The sequence below is a fragment of the Perognathus longimembris genome, chromosome 1 (genome assembly GCF_023159225.1).
Source record: "Perognathus longimembris pacificus isolate PPM17 chromosome 1, ASM2315922v1, whole genome shotgun sequence".
Taxonomy (NCBI): Eukaryota; Metazoa; Chordata; class Mammalia; order Rodentia; family Heteromyidae; genus Perognathus; species Perognathus longimembris.
Genome location: NC_063161.1, coordinates 76,335,213 through 76,349,496, shown reverse-complemented (window position 1 = coordinate 76,349,496; position 14,284 = coordinate 76,335,213). Strand labels below are relative to the sequence as shown.

General features: G+C 57.0%; 1 protein-coding gene across 5 annotated transcripts in view; it reads right to left on the bottom strand.

Annotated features, from left to right (window-relative positions):
* Positions 1-1,475: 1,475 nt before the first annotated feature.
* The window catches only part of Tnrc18 (trinucleotide repeat containing 18), a 75,885-nt gene continuing 63,076 nt past the window's right edge, over positions 1,476-14,284 (bottom strand). For 3 of the 5 annotated variants that reach the window (XM_048329938.1, XM_048329943.1, XM_048329940.1), the window contains 11 exons: positions 13,550-13,702; positions 13,049-13,190; positions 11,845-11,962; positions 11,263-11,338; positions 11,041-11,149; positions 8,352-8,468; positions 7,224-7,388; positions 5,349-6,688; positions 3,468-3,704; positions 3,295-3,369; positions 1,476-2,971 (listed from right to left, as the gene is read on the bottom strand). In XM_048329938.1, the coding sequence (XP_048185895.1) occupies positions 2,765-2,971; positions 3,295-3,369; positions 3,468-3,704; positions 5,349-6,688; positions 7,224-7,388; positions 8,352-8,468; positions 11,041-11,149; positions 11,263-11,338; positions 11,845-11,962; positions 13,049-13,190; positions 13,550-13,702 (2,739 nt within the window). In that variant the 3' untranslated portion in view covers positions 1,476-2,764. The remainder of the gene's footprint in view (positions 2,972-3,294; positions 3,370-3,467; positions 3,705-5,348; positions 6,689-7,223; positions 7,389-8,351; positions 8,469-11,040; positions 11,150-11,262; positions 11,339-11,844; positions 11,963-13,048; positions 13,191-13,549; positions 13,703-14,284) is intronic. The other 2 variants (XM_048329945.1, XM_048329947.1) reach the window with 1 other exon arrangement.

Here is a 14,284-nt window from a genome sequence, read left to right as displayed (position 1 = left end):
CACCACTGAGTAACTGGTCCCCAACTCCAGGTTCTCAAGGTCCCAGCTTGGGGTACAGAACTGAAGCCCCTCCCAGGGGCAGAACTTTTGGCATAGCTCCCCCAGGCCCAGGCCCCGGCCCGGCTCAGACTGTGTATTTTCCAGGTATGGGAAGGATGTGCAAAATCCTTTCTGGTCTTTTTTTTTCTTTTTTGGCCATCCTGGGCCTTGAACTCAGGGCCCTGAGCACTGTCCCTGGCTTCTTTTTGCTCAAGGCTAGCTAGCACTCTGCCACTTGAGCCACTGGGAATCGAACCCAGGGCTTCATGTAGAGGAGGCAAGCACTCTTGCCACTAGGCCATATTCCCAGCCCCTGGTCTATTTTTCTTTTACTTTTTTGCAGTACTGGAGTTTGAACTCAGGGCATCATGCATGCAGCCACAGGGAGTGAGTGATTGAGCCATGCCTACCAGCCCTTTTTTGTTTTGTACGTCAAATAGGATTTTAAGGTTTTGTTGTATTGGTCTCAAGACTGCGACCCTGCTGGGCACCAGTGGCTCACATCTGTGATCCTAGCTACTCAGGAGGCTGAAATCTGAGGATCCTGGTTCAAAGCCAGCCCCGGCAGCAAAGTCTGTGAGATTCTTATCTCCAATTAACCACCAGAAAAAAACAAAAGTGGTGCTGTGGCTCAAGTAGTAGAGCACTAGCTAGCCTTGAGTTGACAAACTCAGGGACAGTGCCCAGGCCCAGGTTCAAGTCCGGTGATGGAAAAGACTGCGACCCTCTTACATCTGCCTCTCATTATAGCTAGGATGACAGGCACTCCCTGCTGTGCTCCCAGCTTGCTGCTTGATTGGGGGGGGGGGGGGCTTGCTATTTTTTTGCTTTGAACTGGGATTATAGATGTGGCAACCATGCATGACCTTCAAGCTACATTTTAAATGAAAAGAAAGGAAACACACACACACACACACACACACACACACCACAGCCCGAGAACTTTAAGTCCAACACAGCTAATACCCTAGCTGCTGCCACACCCTGCCTATTCAGAACCTGGAGCGCAAGTCCCAACACTGCAAAACCTGATGTCTCATTGTCCTAAACATTTTTTTTTTTTTTTTGCCAGTCCTGGGGCTTGAACTCAGGGCCTGGGCACTGTCCCTGGTTTCTTTTTGCTCAAGGCTAGCACTCTGCCACTTGAGCCTCAGTGCCACTTCCAGCTTTTTCTATATATGTGGTGCTGAGGAATTGAACCCAGGGCTTCATGTACACGAGGTGAGCACTCTTACCACTAGGCCATATTCCCAGCCCAGCCCTGAGCTTCTTTTGCTCAAGGCTACCACTCTACCACTTGAGCCACAGCGCCACTTCTGGCTTTTTCCATTGATGTGGCACTGAAGAATCAAACCCAGGGCTTCACACATGCTAGGCAAGCACTCTACCACTAGGCCACATTCCCAGCCCTCATTGTCCTAAACTAAGCTCAGATTTAGTCCCACACAACCAGTGGCTCCTCTGCCTCCACGTCCAGTGCCTGATGTGGCTGGCGGCTCCCAGAACGAACCACCCACACCTCAAAGAAATCACTCCAAGCAACAGTATTTTTCCAATTAAATCTTTTTTTCTTTTTTTTTTTATGAAAAAGATCACACAGAATTTTTGCCAACAAACAAAATTCCAAAAGAAACTTAAAAAAAAAAAAAAGAAAAAGGCAAACAATAACTCCCCCACCCTCCCAAAACAAAACAAAACAAAACCCGAAGTCTGGCTTTTCCTTTCCTCTAGATTGTCTGCTGGGGCCTCCGGGGTCCGGACGGCGCAGGGGCTGGTTAAGTGCTTTTGGGCCGAGCAGGGGCCAAGCTCGGGGTCCCCTCTCCCTCTCTCCTTTCTCCATCTGGGGGTGCATACAGTACACATGGGCAGGGCGGGGGTGCTAAGGGCTGAGGATGGCGGTGAAGCCGGGTGCTAGACACTCACAATCTAACAGGAAATAAAAAATAATATTCTGCACGTCAGAATGTGTTTGCTTTTTTTTTTTTATAATTTCATAGCTATTTTTTTCACAGTTTTAAAAAGTTTATATATATATATTTATATATATTTATCTTTATATATATAATTAAAAAGTCGACTCCATTTGAAGGTGTATGATACAAGGACGGGCGAGTCTCTTGGTACAATAAAACTGTACAGGTAAGAGCGGCCCTCCCTATTGTGGGAGGGGCTGGACACGGCCGGGCACAGGGTTCAGCACCATTTTAGGGGGGTTCTCGTAGTGTGAAGGTCTGGCACGGGTGATGCGTTGGGGCTGCCTCCCCCTGGCTTGTTCCCCAAGTCTAGGCTGCGCTGAGACCATGGAGGAGGGCGTAGCAGGCGCCCAGATGCCCGGTATAGTCACTGAGTCTGGATGGCACTGGGGGACCCCCAACCCATGCTGGGGGACCCTTGAGGGTAAGCTCCATGCTGCGGGTGGCTGAACCCCGCGGTGAATGTCTGTCCGGTCCCTCAGAAGCTGGCTCCCCACCACGTCAGTCTGCACAGGCTTGGGGGGTGGGGGGGAGCATGGGGATCTCGCCAGGTGTCAACGGGGTGCTCAAGGGACGCCAGCACGGGTCCTGGCCAGGGCCACCCCGAGCCACACTCAACCCTGCATGGGGGCGCCAAAGGGACATGTGCACATGTGCACACACGTGCATGCATACAGTACACACATGTACACACTCGCAGAGCGTCCGCTGGCACACCTGGCCAGGCGCACCGCGGCAGGGCCGGGGAGCGCTCAGCAGAGGACGGGCACACCGTCTGTGGAGAAGATCATGCCGGTGGTGGGCTCATAGGTGCCGGCCAGGTAGTACAGGCCCTCGCCGTCCTGGTACTTCTTGGTCTTGACCATCTGCTCGTACTGCTCCAGGCCCACCACCAGGCACTTGTGCGACACGGTCTGCACGTCGTTCTCGTCCACGTGCGAAGACTGGTACAGGGCGCGCTGCCGCGGGAGGGGGTCATGGTGGTGGGAATGGGGCTGAGGAGGGGGAACCCCAACCCATCCTGAGCCACAGGGACCTGATGCCAGGAGGCAGACAGCCCAGGGGAGACCAAGAGGGATGCCACACAGTGCGAGAGAAACAGCGAAGCCAAGACCCAGAGGACCCCGAGCGCAGGGAGACGCGGGGCCGGAGGACGAGGAGGGACAGCAAGACACAGACGCGGGCAGGGACTGCGTGGCCGCTGGGGTCTCGGCTGTGGGGACCGGCAGGGGCCAGGCTGAAGGGAGAAGCCACCCAGCCCAGCTCCGGGCTGCCTTCCTACCTCCATGAAGTCCTTCCTCTGGCTCGAGGCACGCAGGGCCGTGGGGAGGCTGCGGCTGGACTTCGGGTCCCAGTGCTGGGGGCGGGAAGGGGAGACGGGGACGAGTGGGTGGGGGCCCAGCCTGGTGTGACCCTAGGGCAGCCCCGGTGGGGGTAGGGGCAGCGGGCACTCACTTGGCCCTCGTGGAACTGCTTGCCCGGGCTGGTCTCCTCGGGGTGGTAGAACCACTTGACGCGGACCACCATGTTGTTGCCCCAAGACTCCCACATGCTCTGGATGCGGCCGATGTAGGGCAGGTTGGGCCGGCCGGCCGATAGGAACACAGCGCAGTCCCCGATGCGAATCATCTCCTTGCCGCGCACGATGGCCTTGTAGAAGAGCTTGCGGGCCTTGCCCTTCATGCCGCGCCGCTGGGGAGGACAGGGGAGGGGAGGGGAAGCGCCCGTCAGTGGCCAGGCCCAGCCTAGGAGCCTGCGGCCTCCCGGAACCCAGCTCTGGGCCCCTCTAAGCCATGCGGGGAAGGGGTGGAGGGGAGGGGAGCCTTGTCTTGGCTCCAACTGGAGAAATCCCTGTTAAAGTTTGGGTCTGGAATGTTCCCCCAAAGCTCCTATTTTGAAAGCCTGGACGCTAGGGGGTGACCTCACTGCCAAGTGGTGTTCGGAACCTTTAAGAGGCAGGGCCTAGTGAGAGGAAATTGCTTATTGGAGCGTGACTTTTAAGAGGCCGGGCCTAGTAGGAGAAAGCAGGACATTGTAGGTTGTTCTAGAAGGGAGTATACCCTTTGGTCCTTTCTCTTTTGTTTCCCAAGCACTGAGCAGCTCTACTAGAAACCCAAAGTAAAGGAGCCAAATGACCACTGACTGAAATTTCCAAAGCTCAAGTAGAATTAACCCTTTTTCCTTATTTGGTTGTGTCAGAGATTTCTGTCACAGACAAAGGGCTAATCGGCACACCCGGTTCACATGACAGGTGGCGCTCTGTGGCTAAGGGGACTTCAGTCCATCCTGGGAGTTGGCAGGACACTCACTGGGACCAGCAGAGACCACTGCTCCAGGCCTGGTGGGCACAAGCTCACGGCAGGCCAGCAGGGGCCCAGCGCTGTCCCTCCCTGGGTGCTAGCACCCTACAAAGCCAGGCTGGCTGCCTGCAACACTCAATTTGTGGGCACAAACGTGAGGTCCAAGAGAGGTAGAGGTAGGGTATGGGGTATAAGCTACTGCACTGGTCCATCACAGCAAGTGTGAACGAGTGTGGACGGAGCCCCGTGTCCCTCTGCCGCACATGGGCAGATGGCAGCATCATTACAAAGCCAATGTCCAGCATCCTGGGGCCAGGTAGCTGCAACTCAAAGCAGTATGAGGCTAAGATACGAGGTCCCAGTGGCTTACACCTATAAATCCTAGCTACTTAGGAGACAGGATCACAGGATGTCTGCAAAACTGCTATCTCCAACTAACCAACATAAAACCCTATGTGGAGCTGTGGTTCAAGTGATAGAGCGCCAACCTTGGGGGAAAAAAAAGGTCAGGGACAGTGCCCAGGCCTAACTCAAGCTCTGGGACTTGTGCATACAAAAAACAACAACCACAAACAAACCCCAAAGACCAGCCTTAACCCCAAAGCAGACTGCAGTGAGAGCCCTAGGTGCCAGAGGCAAACCTGGACGGCCATCCCTACACACTGCATTAGTTCATTTTACAAGCCCATACATGGGCATACATAGGTGTGTGGGAGCACAGAGCCCCATGTAGCTGGCAGGGCTCCTCTGAAGGCCAATCCCCAACTGTCAGGGTGGATGTGGAGGCCACAGTCCCAGCCTGCTATAGGCACTGCTGAGCCATCAGCTGAGGGTGGCCAGAGTGTGTGGGCCAGCCTGGAGACTGAACCCTGGGCTTTTAGCTGGCAAGTCTTCACTAGGGAGGCTCTGGGTGTGGGGATGGGAGGGTACAGGCCTCTCTCTAAAGCCCATAACCTGGGCCACGAGCTACCCCCGCATCGGGCAGCTGCAAGGGGAAAGCTGGCGTGGACAGTACCCCGGAGCCCCGAGCTGTCACCTGGGTGGGCTTGCCGAACCACTTCCAGAGCTGCCGGGCGGGCAGGAAGGCGGCAATCTTGGGCCTGTTCTCCACGGATGGTAGGCGCTGGCGCTTGGCCAGCTCCTTGGTGGTGGGCAGGTGGACGCCCTCTCTCTTCTTGGGTCGGCTCTTGGCCCCGGCCCCGGCCTGGGCCTTGGGTGGTGGGGGCTGGGGCGGCGGGACAGGGGGCTGGGCAGCAGGCGCCTTCTTGCCTGGGGAGTGGGCCGAGGAGCGGGCCTTGCTGGCTGGCTTGGCCACCTTGCTGGGCAGGGTGGGTGGGGTGGAGGGGCTGGCCGAGGGCACGGGCGCCACCTCATCATCGGAACTGCAGGAGGAGTCCTCGTCTGTGGTGGAGGAGGAGGAAGAAGAGGAGGAAGAGGAGGAGGACGATGAAGAAGAGGACGAAGAGGAGGAGGAAGAGGAGGAGGAGGAAGAGGAAGAAGAGGAAGAAGAGGAGGAGGAGGAAGAGGAGGAGGAGGAGGAGGAAGAGGAGGAGGAAGCTGGGGAGGAGGCCCTGGAGCTGGAAGCACTGCAGTGCCGGCCCCCGGCGCCCCGGCCCTCTCCCCCAGTTTTGTCCCCGTCCTCCTCGCCCTCGGTCTCTGAGCTGCTGCCACTACTGCTGCTGCTGCTGCTGCCGCTGCTGCTACTGCTGCTGCTGCTGCTGCTGTTCGTCTCCGACTCCTCAGCCCCATCCTGCTCGGCCTGGGCCTTGTCCGGGCTCTTGGGGGTCTCGGGACCCTCCAGTGGGAGCCCTGGCCCGGGCTCTTGGGTGAGGTCCCCCTCCAGGGCCTTGGGCCAGGCCGTCTTGGGCTCTCCACTGCCGGCTGCCGGGGCATAGCTGGCTAGGCTCAGCAGGCCCTTGGGCTCCTGCCAGCCCCCGGCCCCCGGGTCTTCCCGCAGAAGCAGGGCCTCTTTGGCCTTCTTGCTTTTCGGGGAGGTGACCCCCTCGTGGTCCAGTTTGACAAGCAGCTTGGCCTCCTCTGCTGGCCTCCGGGGACCCTTGGTGGCCGACTCTTCGGCAACGCGCGTCTTCTTGGGCTTTGGGCGGGTGGCGGGCATGGCGACAAGAGGGGCGGGGGCCAGGGCCGTGGCAGGGGCCGGCAGCTCTCCAAAGGGCTCAGGAGCCGGGCAGCTGGTGAAGGTGGGCGGTACAGGGCTGGGCTGTGGGGGTGGTGGGCGAGCCTTTGCGGCCTTGGCCCGCTTGTCCACAGGTTCTGGGGTGCTCTTCTTGGAGCTTGGGGTACTGACTGGCTCCAGGGCCAAGGCAGAACTGGGGACCTCCTCCTTGGCAGTCCCCTCCTCCAGGGCGGCCGCTCTGTCTAGAAGAGAGAAGACGACGGATGGAGGCCCAGGCAGGGGCGGGCCAGGTTGGCCAGGGCCTTCCTGGTGGGAGATGAGCCAGGAAAGCTCTGGTTGCAGACACGTGGTGACTCACAACTTTAATCCTAGCTACTTGGGAGGCAGAGACAGGAGGATCGTGGTCTGAGGTCAGCCAAGGCAAAAACATGCTCAAGTGGTTGACTGTGAGTTTGTTCAATTCCCAGAAGGAAAGCAAGCCCTGATGGCCCCTGGCGGGATCTGGGTGCTGTGTGGAGCTCAGTAGCTCTGGTGGAGCAGCCACCCCACATGTAGTGGCCCCACGGTGGGTCCTGGGGTGGTTCGGGCACCTTTCTCCTGATTCCTGAGTGACTCACCAGGCCAAGGCCCAGCTCTGTGCTCACAGCTCTGCGTGCCCTCCCCCCCCCCCCCCCCGGGCTGCCAGGGCAGAAGCGGCCAGCGGGGTGCAGCTCCAGAGAGATGGGGACTGATCACTTGTGCACGCCCTCCCCACCCCCCAGGCCTGGGCCAACTTACCACCCTTGGCCTTGGCACTGGGTTTTCGCCCGCGCCCTCGCGCCTTAGCTCCCGGCTCCTCCGAGCCCGTCCCAGCGCCCTCTTTGCCCTCCCTGGTGTCCTTGCTGGTCTTGCGGCTACGGCGCTTGGCGCTGGGCACCAGGAGGGCAGGGGAGGGCTCCGCACCTGCAGGGTGAGCATAAGTCAGGCAGCTCAGGCCCGAGGCTCCACTGCCCAGCTTCCAGACCCGGAGCCGCGCATCCCAGCGGGGCGCAAGGCCCTGCGTGACGGCTACCGCCGCCAGGAAGCAGAACGGCCGACGCAAGGGCCGGCTTGGGCGATGGCGGGCCACCTGGAGCGTGTTAAAGTCAGGCACAATGCAGGCCATGCCAGCTCTGCCTCTGGAGACTCATTAAGCTCTGAGCCCCAGGTACACCACTGGGCAAAGGGGACAGCAGTTCCAACCACACAGGTCACAGCAAGAAGGCCATGCCATACAAAACTTGAGGCCATAGATAAAAATACTTTGTTTTGCAGTCCTGGGTATGGAACTCCGTACTCTACTACCTCTCCGGCCCTTCATAAATAATACTTGACTAAGAGTGGGCATAGTCACGGATGCCTGTAATCCCAGCTACAAGGAAAGCAAAGAAATAATCTTTGAGGTCATCCTTTGAGGCCAAGGTAGTAAGACCCCATCTGAAAAGCAATGATGGTACACACCTTGACATTCCAGCTATGTAGGAAAAAGAGATAGCTCATAGGCTGGCCCAGGCAAAAAAAAAAAAAAGTGTGACTCTCTATGAAAAACTAAAGCAGGACTGGGGGTGTGGCTCAAGTGGTAGGGCACCTGTCCAGAAATAAGCGCAGGCCCTGAGTTCAAGCCCCACCCCCAGGAATAACATAATAAAATTATAGTGACGTTTGGGCAGCCTCCCTTGGCCCAGACCGGCTGGGCCTGTGGTTATCCTCATGGATCACTGGGAGCCCTCATGTCTGACCACCCCAGCCTATTAAGGGGTTCATGTCCATCATCCACCATCTCTTGTGGGTTCCGATGATGCAAACAGCAAAATCAAGAGCCCAGAAGCAGGGGAGGGCATCAGACGACGACAGCCGGCCACCGGGGCTGTGGTGCCCATCACTCACACTGGATCTTGTAGTCTGGTGGCAGGAGGCGGATATGGGAGAGTGGGATCCTGCCCGTGTCTCCGTCGTCAAACTCCACGGTGATCAGGTCTCCGTCATCTTCAAGGTCCAGCAACCCTGTGAAGGAGGGCAGGTCAGAGGGGGACAGGGGCTGCCCAGGTCTGGGGTGCAAGGCTGGCTTGGCTCTCCCACTTCTGAGACTGGGTGCCAGAAATGGCTGGTCACGTACACCCCTCTCTGCTCAAGCCTAAGCCCACCCCAGCACAGGGTCAGGGACCACAGAACGTCAGTTCTAAGGCGAAAGAGGAAGAGGGACAGAGTTGGATGGATGCACAGGAACTAGCTTGGGCTGTGGCTCTGCGGCTCTGTCCCATTCCTGGCCATGTCAGCAAGGAGGCCACCGAGGGGACCCTAACACTGAACAGCCAAGTGTCGCATGGAGGAGTGTGCGCCAGGAAGGCCGCTGGGCTCTGGGCTGAGCACAGGGAGGAGGAGCTGGCTCCCCCACAGCCAAGGTAAGCAGGACCCCGTTCCTACATGCACATGTAAGACTAAGTCCTCAGGGACACGCACCCCAAGGAAGTGATATAGCGCCGCTGCCACAGGTGGTCACAGAGCCACACACTGCAACTGCACCGTGCACCCAGCGGTCAGGATCTCCTCAGCACACATGGCACAGGCCGGAGTGGCTGCCAGCACAAGACTCAGGGCAGAACTAACATGCGCAGAAGACACAAGGAGGCACAGCTGGCTGGGTAAAGGGCAAGTCCTCGGGGAGATTTTGCAATGTGCTGCTGCAAGTGAGAACACTTCCCTCTAAAGGAATGAGGAAAGGAAGTCATGGCGATTTTTACAAAAATGATAGAAATTTATAGAGTGTGGTAACGCATGCCTGTAATCTTAGATACTTGAGAAGGTAAAACAGGAGAAAGAAGGAAAGGGAAAAAGAGGGAGGGAGGGAGGGAGGGAGGGAAGGAAGGAGGGAGGGAGGGAGGGAGGTGAAGGAAAGGAGGGAGAGACAGAAAACTTCAGATCTAGGGGTAAGAGAAGATCCTAAATGTTTCCAGAGACACACACACAAAAAAAAACAAAGATTTGACAGTGAGTATGGTAATAAACTTCTCCAACAACATTAGATGGTGAACAGACTGACGTGATGACAGGGTAAAGTGAGAGAGAAAATGATCTCTAGTTGAGATTCTATACATAGCCCAACTATCTCTAAAGAATAAGGGTAGCTGGGCACTGGTGGCTCACGCCTGTAATCCTAACTACTCAGGAGGCTGAGATGGAAGGATTTCAGTTCAAAGCCAGCCTGGGCAGGAAAGTCCATCAGACTCTTATCTCCAGTAAACTACTCAGAAAAAGCCCCAAATGGTGCTATGGCTCAAGTGGTAGAGTGTTTGCCTTAAGCAAAAAGGAGCTCAGGCAGAGTTCCCAGATCCAGAGTTCAGGCCAGGAGAGGAGGGGGGGAGAGGGAGGAAAAGAGGGAGAGGGGGAGAAGAGAGAGAGGGGAGAGAAGGGGGAGAGGGAGGGAGGGTGGGTAAGGATAGAATACAGAGATGGTGTTCAGCAAGCCCTGGAGATACTTATTTTCCATGGACTTTCTGGAGAGCCACAATGACAGCACCCAAGGAGAGACATGGGTGGGGCACACAGGATGGCCAGAGCCTCAGGTTGCCAGCCAGGAAAAGCTACGCGACTCCAGGAATCCCTTGAGTGGCTTGAGGAGCAGCCACCCCTCCCGGTTTCTGAGGACAGGAAGATCCAGGAGACCAGAATCCTAGAGAAAACCTACCGTGTTAACAGGACTTACAAGGTTTTGGTAATAAATGACTGACAGGGGCTGGAAATGTGGCTTAGTGGTAGAGTGCTTGCCTAGCATACATGAAGTCCTGGGTTCAATTTCTCAGCACCACATAAATAGAAAAAAAAAAAAAAAAAAAGAGTTCAAGCCCCAGGACTGGCAGAACAAAGAAACAACAACAAAAAAAAAAACCCAAGGCTGACTGGTAGATGGGAAACACATTGTCCCAGCTGAATGTCCTAAGGCTTGGACTGTAGCAGACACATATGGACCAGATGCTGTAGGCAACTCCTTAGCTTCAGCCTCACCACAGAGGGTCACCGAGAACTTCAGTTCACACTAACACCCAGGTGCGGACACCTAGAGTGCTAGCCATTCTCCTGACTAGATGTACTGAAGTGTTCAAGGACCTGCCTACCCAGCAGAGGCCACAGGCTTGCTGTGGACAGAAAGCAAGTGAATAGGGCTGGGAATATGGCCTAGTGGTAGAGTATTTGATTTGTATAAATGAAGCCCCAGCACCACATATATAGAAAATGGCCAGAAGTGGTGCTGTGGCTCAAGTGGCAGAGTGCTATAGCCTTGAGCAAAAAGAAGCCAGGGACAGTGCTCAGGCCTGAGTCCAAGACCCAGGACTGGCTAAAGGGAGGGAAGAGGGAAGGGAGAGAGGGGAGAAGGGAGGGAGGGAGGCAGGGAGGGAGAGAGGGAGGTGAGGAGGGAGGGAATATACGGCTCCTGGATCCTGCCATTCAGAAAAAGTCCATCACTTTGTTATGTGAGTCAGGAAAAGTCTAAGACTAGAGTTGGGTTGGAGGACCCAACAAATCCACCCAGAATGCACTCGTTTAGACCCAGGGTCATGCTGGGAGGGAGGCATCTCACCTCGGACCACAGTGCCGGGGTATAGGCAGCGGTACTGCTGGCTCCAGTAGGCAGCAATCCTGGTCCCTTGTGGCAGGTAACGCGTGGAGGCTGGCCGCACGTCAATGATCTAGAGGAAATGTAGGATTGAGCCCCGGGTGGTGGCCAGGAACAAAGTCATGTCCATCCCCTACTCCCCCAGCCCGGGTCCCGCCCCCCATCCTGCCTCCCCTTCCCCCTCACCGCCTCCTGGAGCAGCTGCTCCAGGCAGTAGATGTGGGGCCGGTTCCCTCGTTCACCCTCCACTACCACGCGGTATCTGTGGGGAACGAAACATGTATGAGGTAACATTGACCAGAGGGACCCCAACCCAGCATCATCAGCACAGCCAGAGTCCTGGGGCACAGCACCCAGATCCTGAGGTCATTGACTTGCTATGTAAGTAGAGGAATTCTGTTTTTTGTTTGTTTTTCCTGTCCTGGGGCTTGAACTCAAGTTGGGCCTGAACACTATTCTCTGAGCCTCTTTTTGCTCAAGGCTAGCATTCTACCACTTGAGCCACAGTGCCACTTTCAGCTTTTTCTGAGTAGTTTATTGGAGATAAAGAGCCGCAGAGACATTTCTGCTGGGGTTGGCTTTGAGCCGTCATCCTTAGATCTCAGCTCCTGAGTAGCTACGATCCCAGGTGAGAGCCACCAGCACTCGGTAGTAGGGGCAAATTCTCTCTCCTCCTGGCCTCAGTTTCCTCAGTTGCAAAATGAGGAGTCACAGAGCCTGCTAGGCTGGGGTCTGCCTTCCCCGGGCCCAGAGCGGCGTGTAACTCACATGTCCGGGGAATGCACGGTGTGCACGTGGCCTGCATACAGCAGCTTGTCGTCCATGGGGATGAGCACGCGCAAGCCGTCCTTCAGCTCGTCCTTGTCAATGATGCAGGAACGCGGTGCTGGGGGAGGGGGGAGGGGAGGCGAGGCTGAGCACAGCAGAAGGCACCAGGGAGACCCTCTCTCCTCACAGGCCCACTTGGTGGCCCCCAAGTCAGCTCTAGGACAGAGCACCTAGGGGACCCTGAGTGAGCCTGGTGGCCCTCAATACTGCCCAAACCAAAGTGCACACCCAGGAAGAGGTGTGAGTTTGGCAGCCTCCTCTGCCCCTCCGAGGTGTCCCCAAGATCGCAGGCGATCCCCGTGAGCCACCTGGCCCACCCAGACCGCTGGCACCTTTGGTCCACTTTCCCCCCGCCTCCCCCTTCTCTTCAGTACCCTCCCCCCCACACCCTGACTGCCCCGCACAGCCCTCCCCCAGCCTCCAAGTGGGCCCTGTCTTCCTGATATGTTATGAAGATCCAGACAGCTGTGAGGTCTGGGGGTGAGGGATTCCTTCTGCATCCTTGCCTGCACCAAGCTTGATGCCAGGCATGGTCGTGGCGCTCACTTTGACCAAACAACAAGTGGCAGACGCCAGTCATGCAGGGCCAGGCAGGCAGAGAGGGGGCTTCCCACACCCTGCTCCCCTCCACTCTCAAGCCCCTGCGCATCCAGAGACCACTGACTCTCAGTCAACCAGGCACTACCTGACACACAGCAGGTCCCGGGCCTAGGCGCCTCGTCCCCCGTCACGTGGGGTGACCGCTCAGGCATCTGCACTCTGCAGACCCCAAACTTCTGTGGCAGTGTGATTGGCTGCCTGCCCTCAGGGCTGCCCTGGCTCCGCCCCATCCTATCACCACCATCCCTCCAACTGACCCCGAAGGAAGGCCATCAAAGCCCAATGTGTGGTCTCTCCTATCCCAGGACCACAGTTTTAGGAACCCCCAATGTTTGCCCCCTACCCGGTCCCGCCTCCTGGCTCAGCCCTACCCCTGCCTGTGCTTTTTGTCCCCCACGTCACCCTTTAGCTTCACTAAGCCAGAGCTCAACTGGCGTCTTTTCTGTTGGCTGAAGGTGCCCCACTCTCGGTCCTCACACCTGCTGAGGTCTAACCTCCCCCCAAGAACCCCGCCAGCCCCTCCCAGCACAACAGCGACACTCACCTGGAGTCAGGGGCCGCTCCACAACCCCGCCATGCGGCAAGTGCTCATCCTCAGAGAAGCTGGAGTCCTGGTTGGGTTCGAAGTCCTCCTCAGCAGCCATGCACTCCATCAGCTTGCTCACAGCCCCGCCTTTGCCCCGGTTCTAGCCACAGAACACGGCAGACAGAGGGCTGAGGAGAAGGCTCAGGGTCCTGCCCTGCAGGGGACCCTCCCAGGGACCCAGAGCCATGTTGGGCCAGCCAGGCTACAGGGGGGACCTGCTGCATGCACAGTGGCCCAGGCCACTCAGCACTCCGTACATGGTGCTGCCACAGCGGACACCTGGGTTTCCTCCTTGGGGAAACTGAGGCAACAACTCCAGCCATGCACGATGAACCTGAGGGAACAGCTCCCTCTGCCCCCTGAAGGAACGCTTGTTCTAGTGGCCCAACAGGCCTTGCGCCGCTCAGTTGGCTGTGGCCTCCCCTATTTGCCTCCTCCCATACCCCCTGGGGGCCTCACCTCCTTCTTCACCTCCTTCCCCTTGGGCTTGGCCTTGCTCCTCCTCGCAGTCACCAAGGGCCCAGCATGTGGGGCCCTGGCATCAGGAGGCAGGGCAGGAACCCGGGGGGCTGGCAGTGAGGTGGCGGGCCCGGCCTCCTTGCCTTTCTTCTTCTGCAGAAATAGCAAGCAGAGCTCTCAGAAGGCAACAAAGGGCCAGGCCCTCAGTCCTGCCTTCTGGCAGGTCCACACAGCCCCAACACACCACACCCTACGCAGAAGAACCAGGCGCCTGGTACCCTTCAGTGTTCTCATTTTGGAGGGTGTTTTAGTGATGGTCCTGAGAGGCTTTGACTCACGGCCTGGGTGCTGTCCCCAAGTATTTTTGTCCAAGGCTAACACTCTACCACTTGAGCCACAGCAACACTTCTGGCCTTTTCTGTTTATGTGGTACTGAGGAGTAGAACCCAGGGCTTCATGCATGCTAGGCAAGCACTCTACCGTTAAGCCACATTCCCAGCCTCATGTGCTTCTGTCTTTAACTCTAGATTTTCTTTCCTCTTTTGCCTTGCTCAGGGTCTTGTGCTTGCTTGGCAAATGTTCTGCCACCCAGTCATGCCTCCGCCAAGCCACTCCTCCAGCCTCTCCATTATTCTAATACTTTATGTTCCTTATTCCAAAACAAAAAGATAATGTACATAAATTGTCTTTTGTATCATATACATGCATGTTGTGCATTCCTCTCCAACAACATCC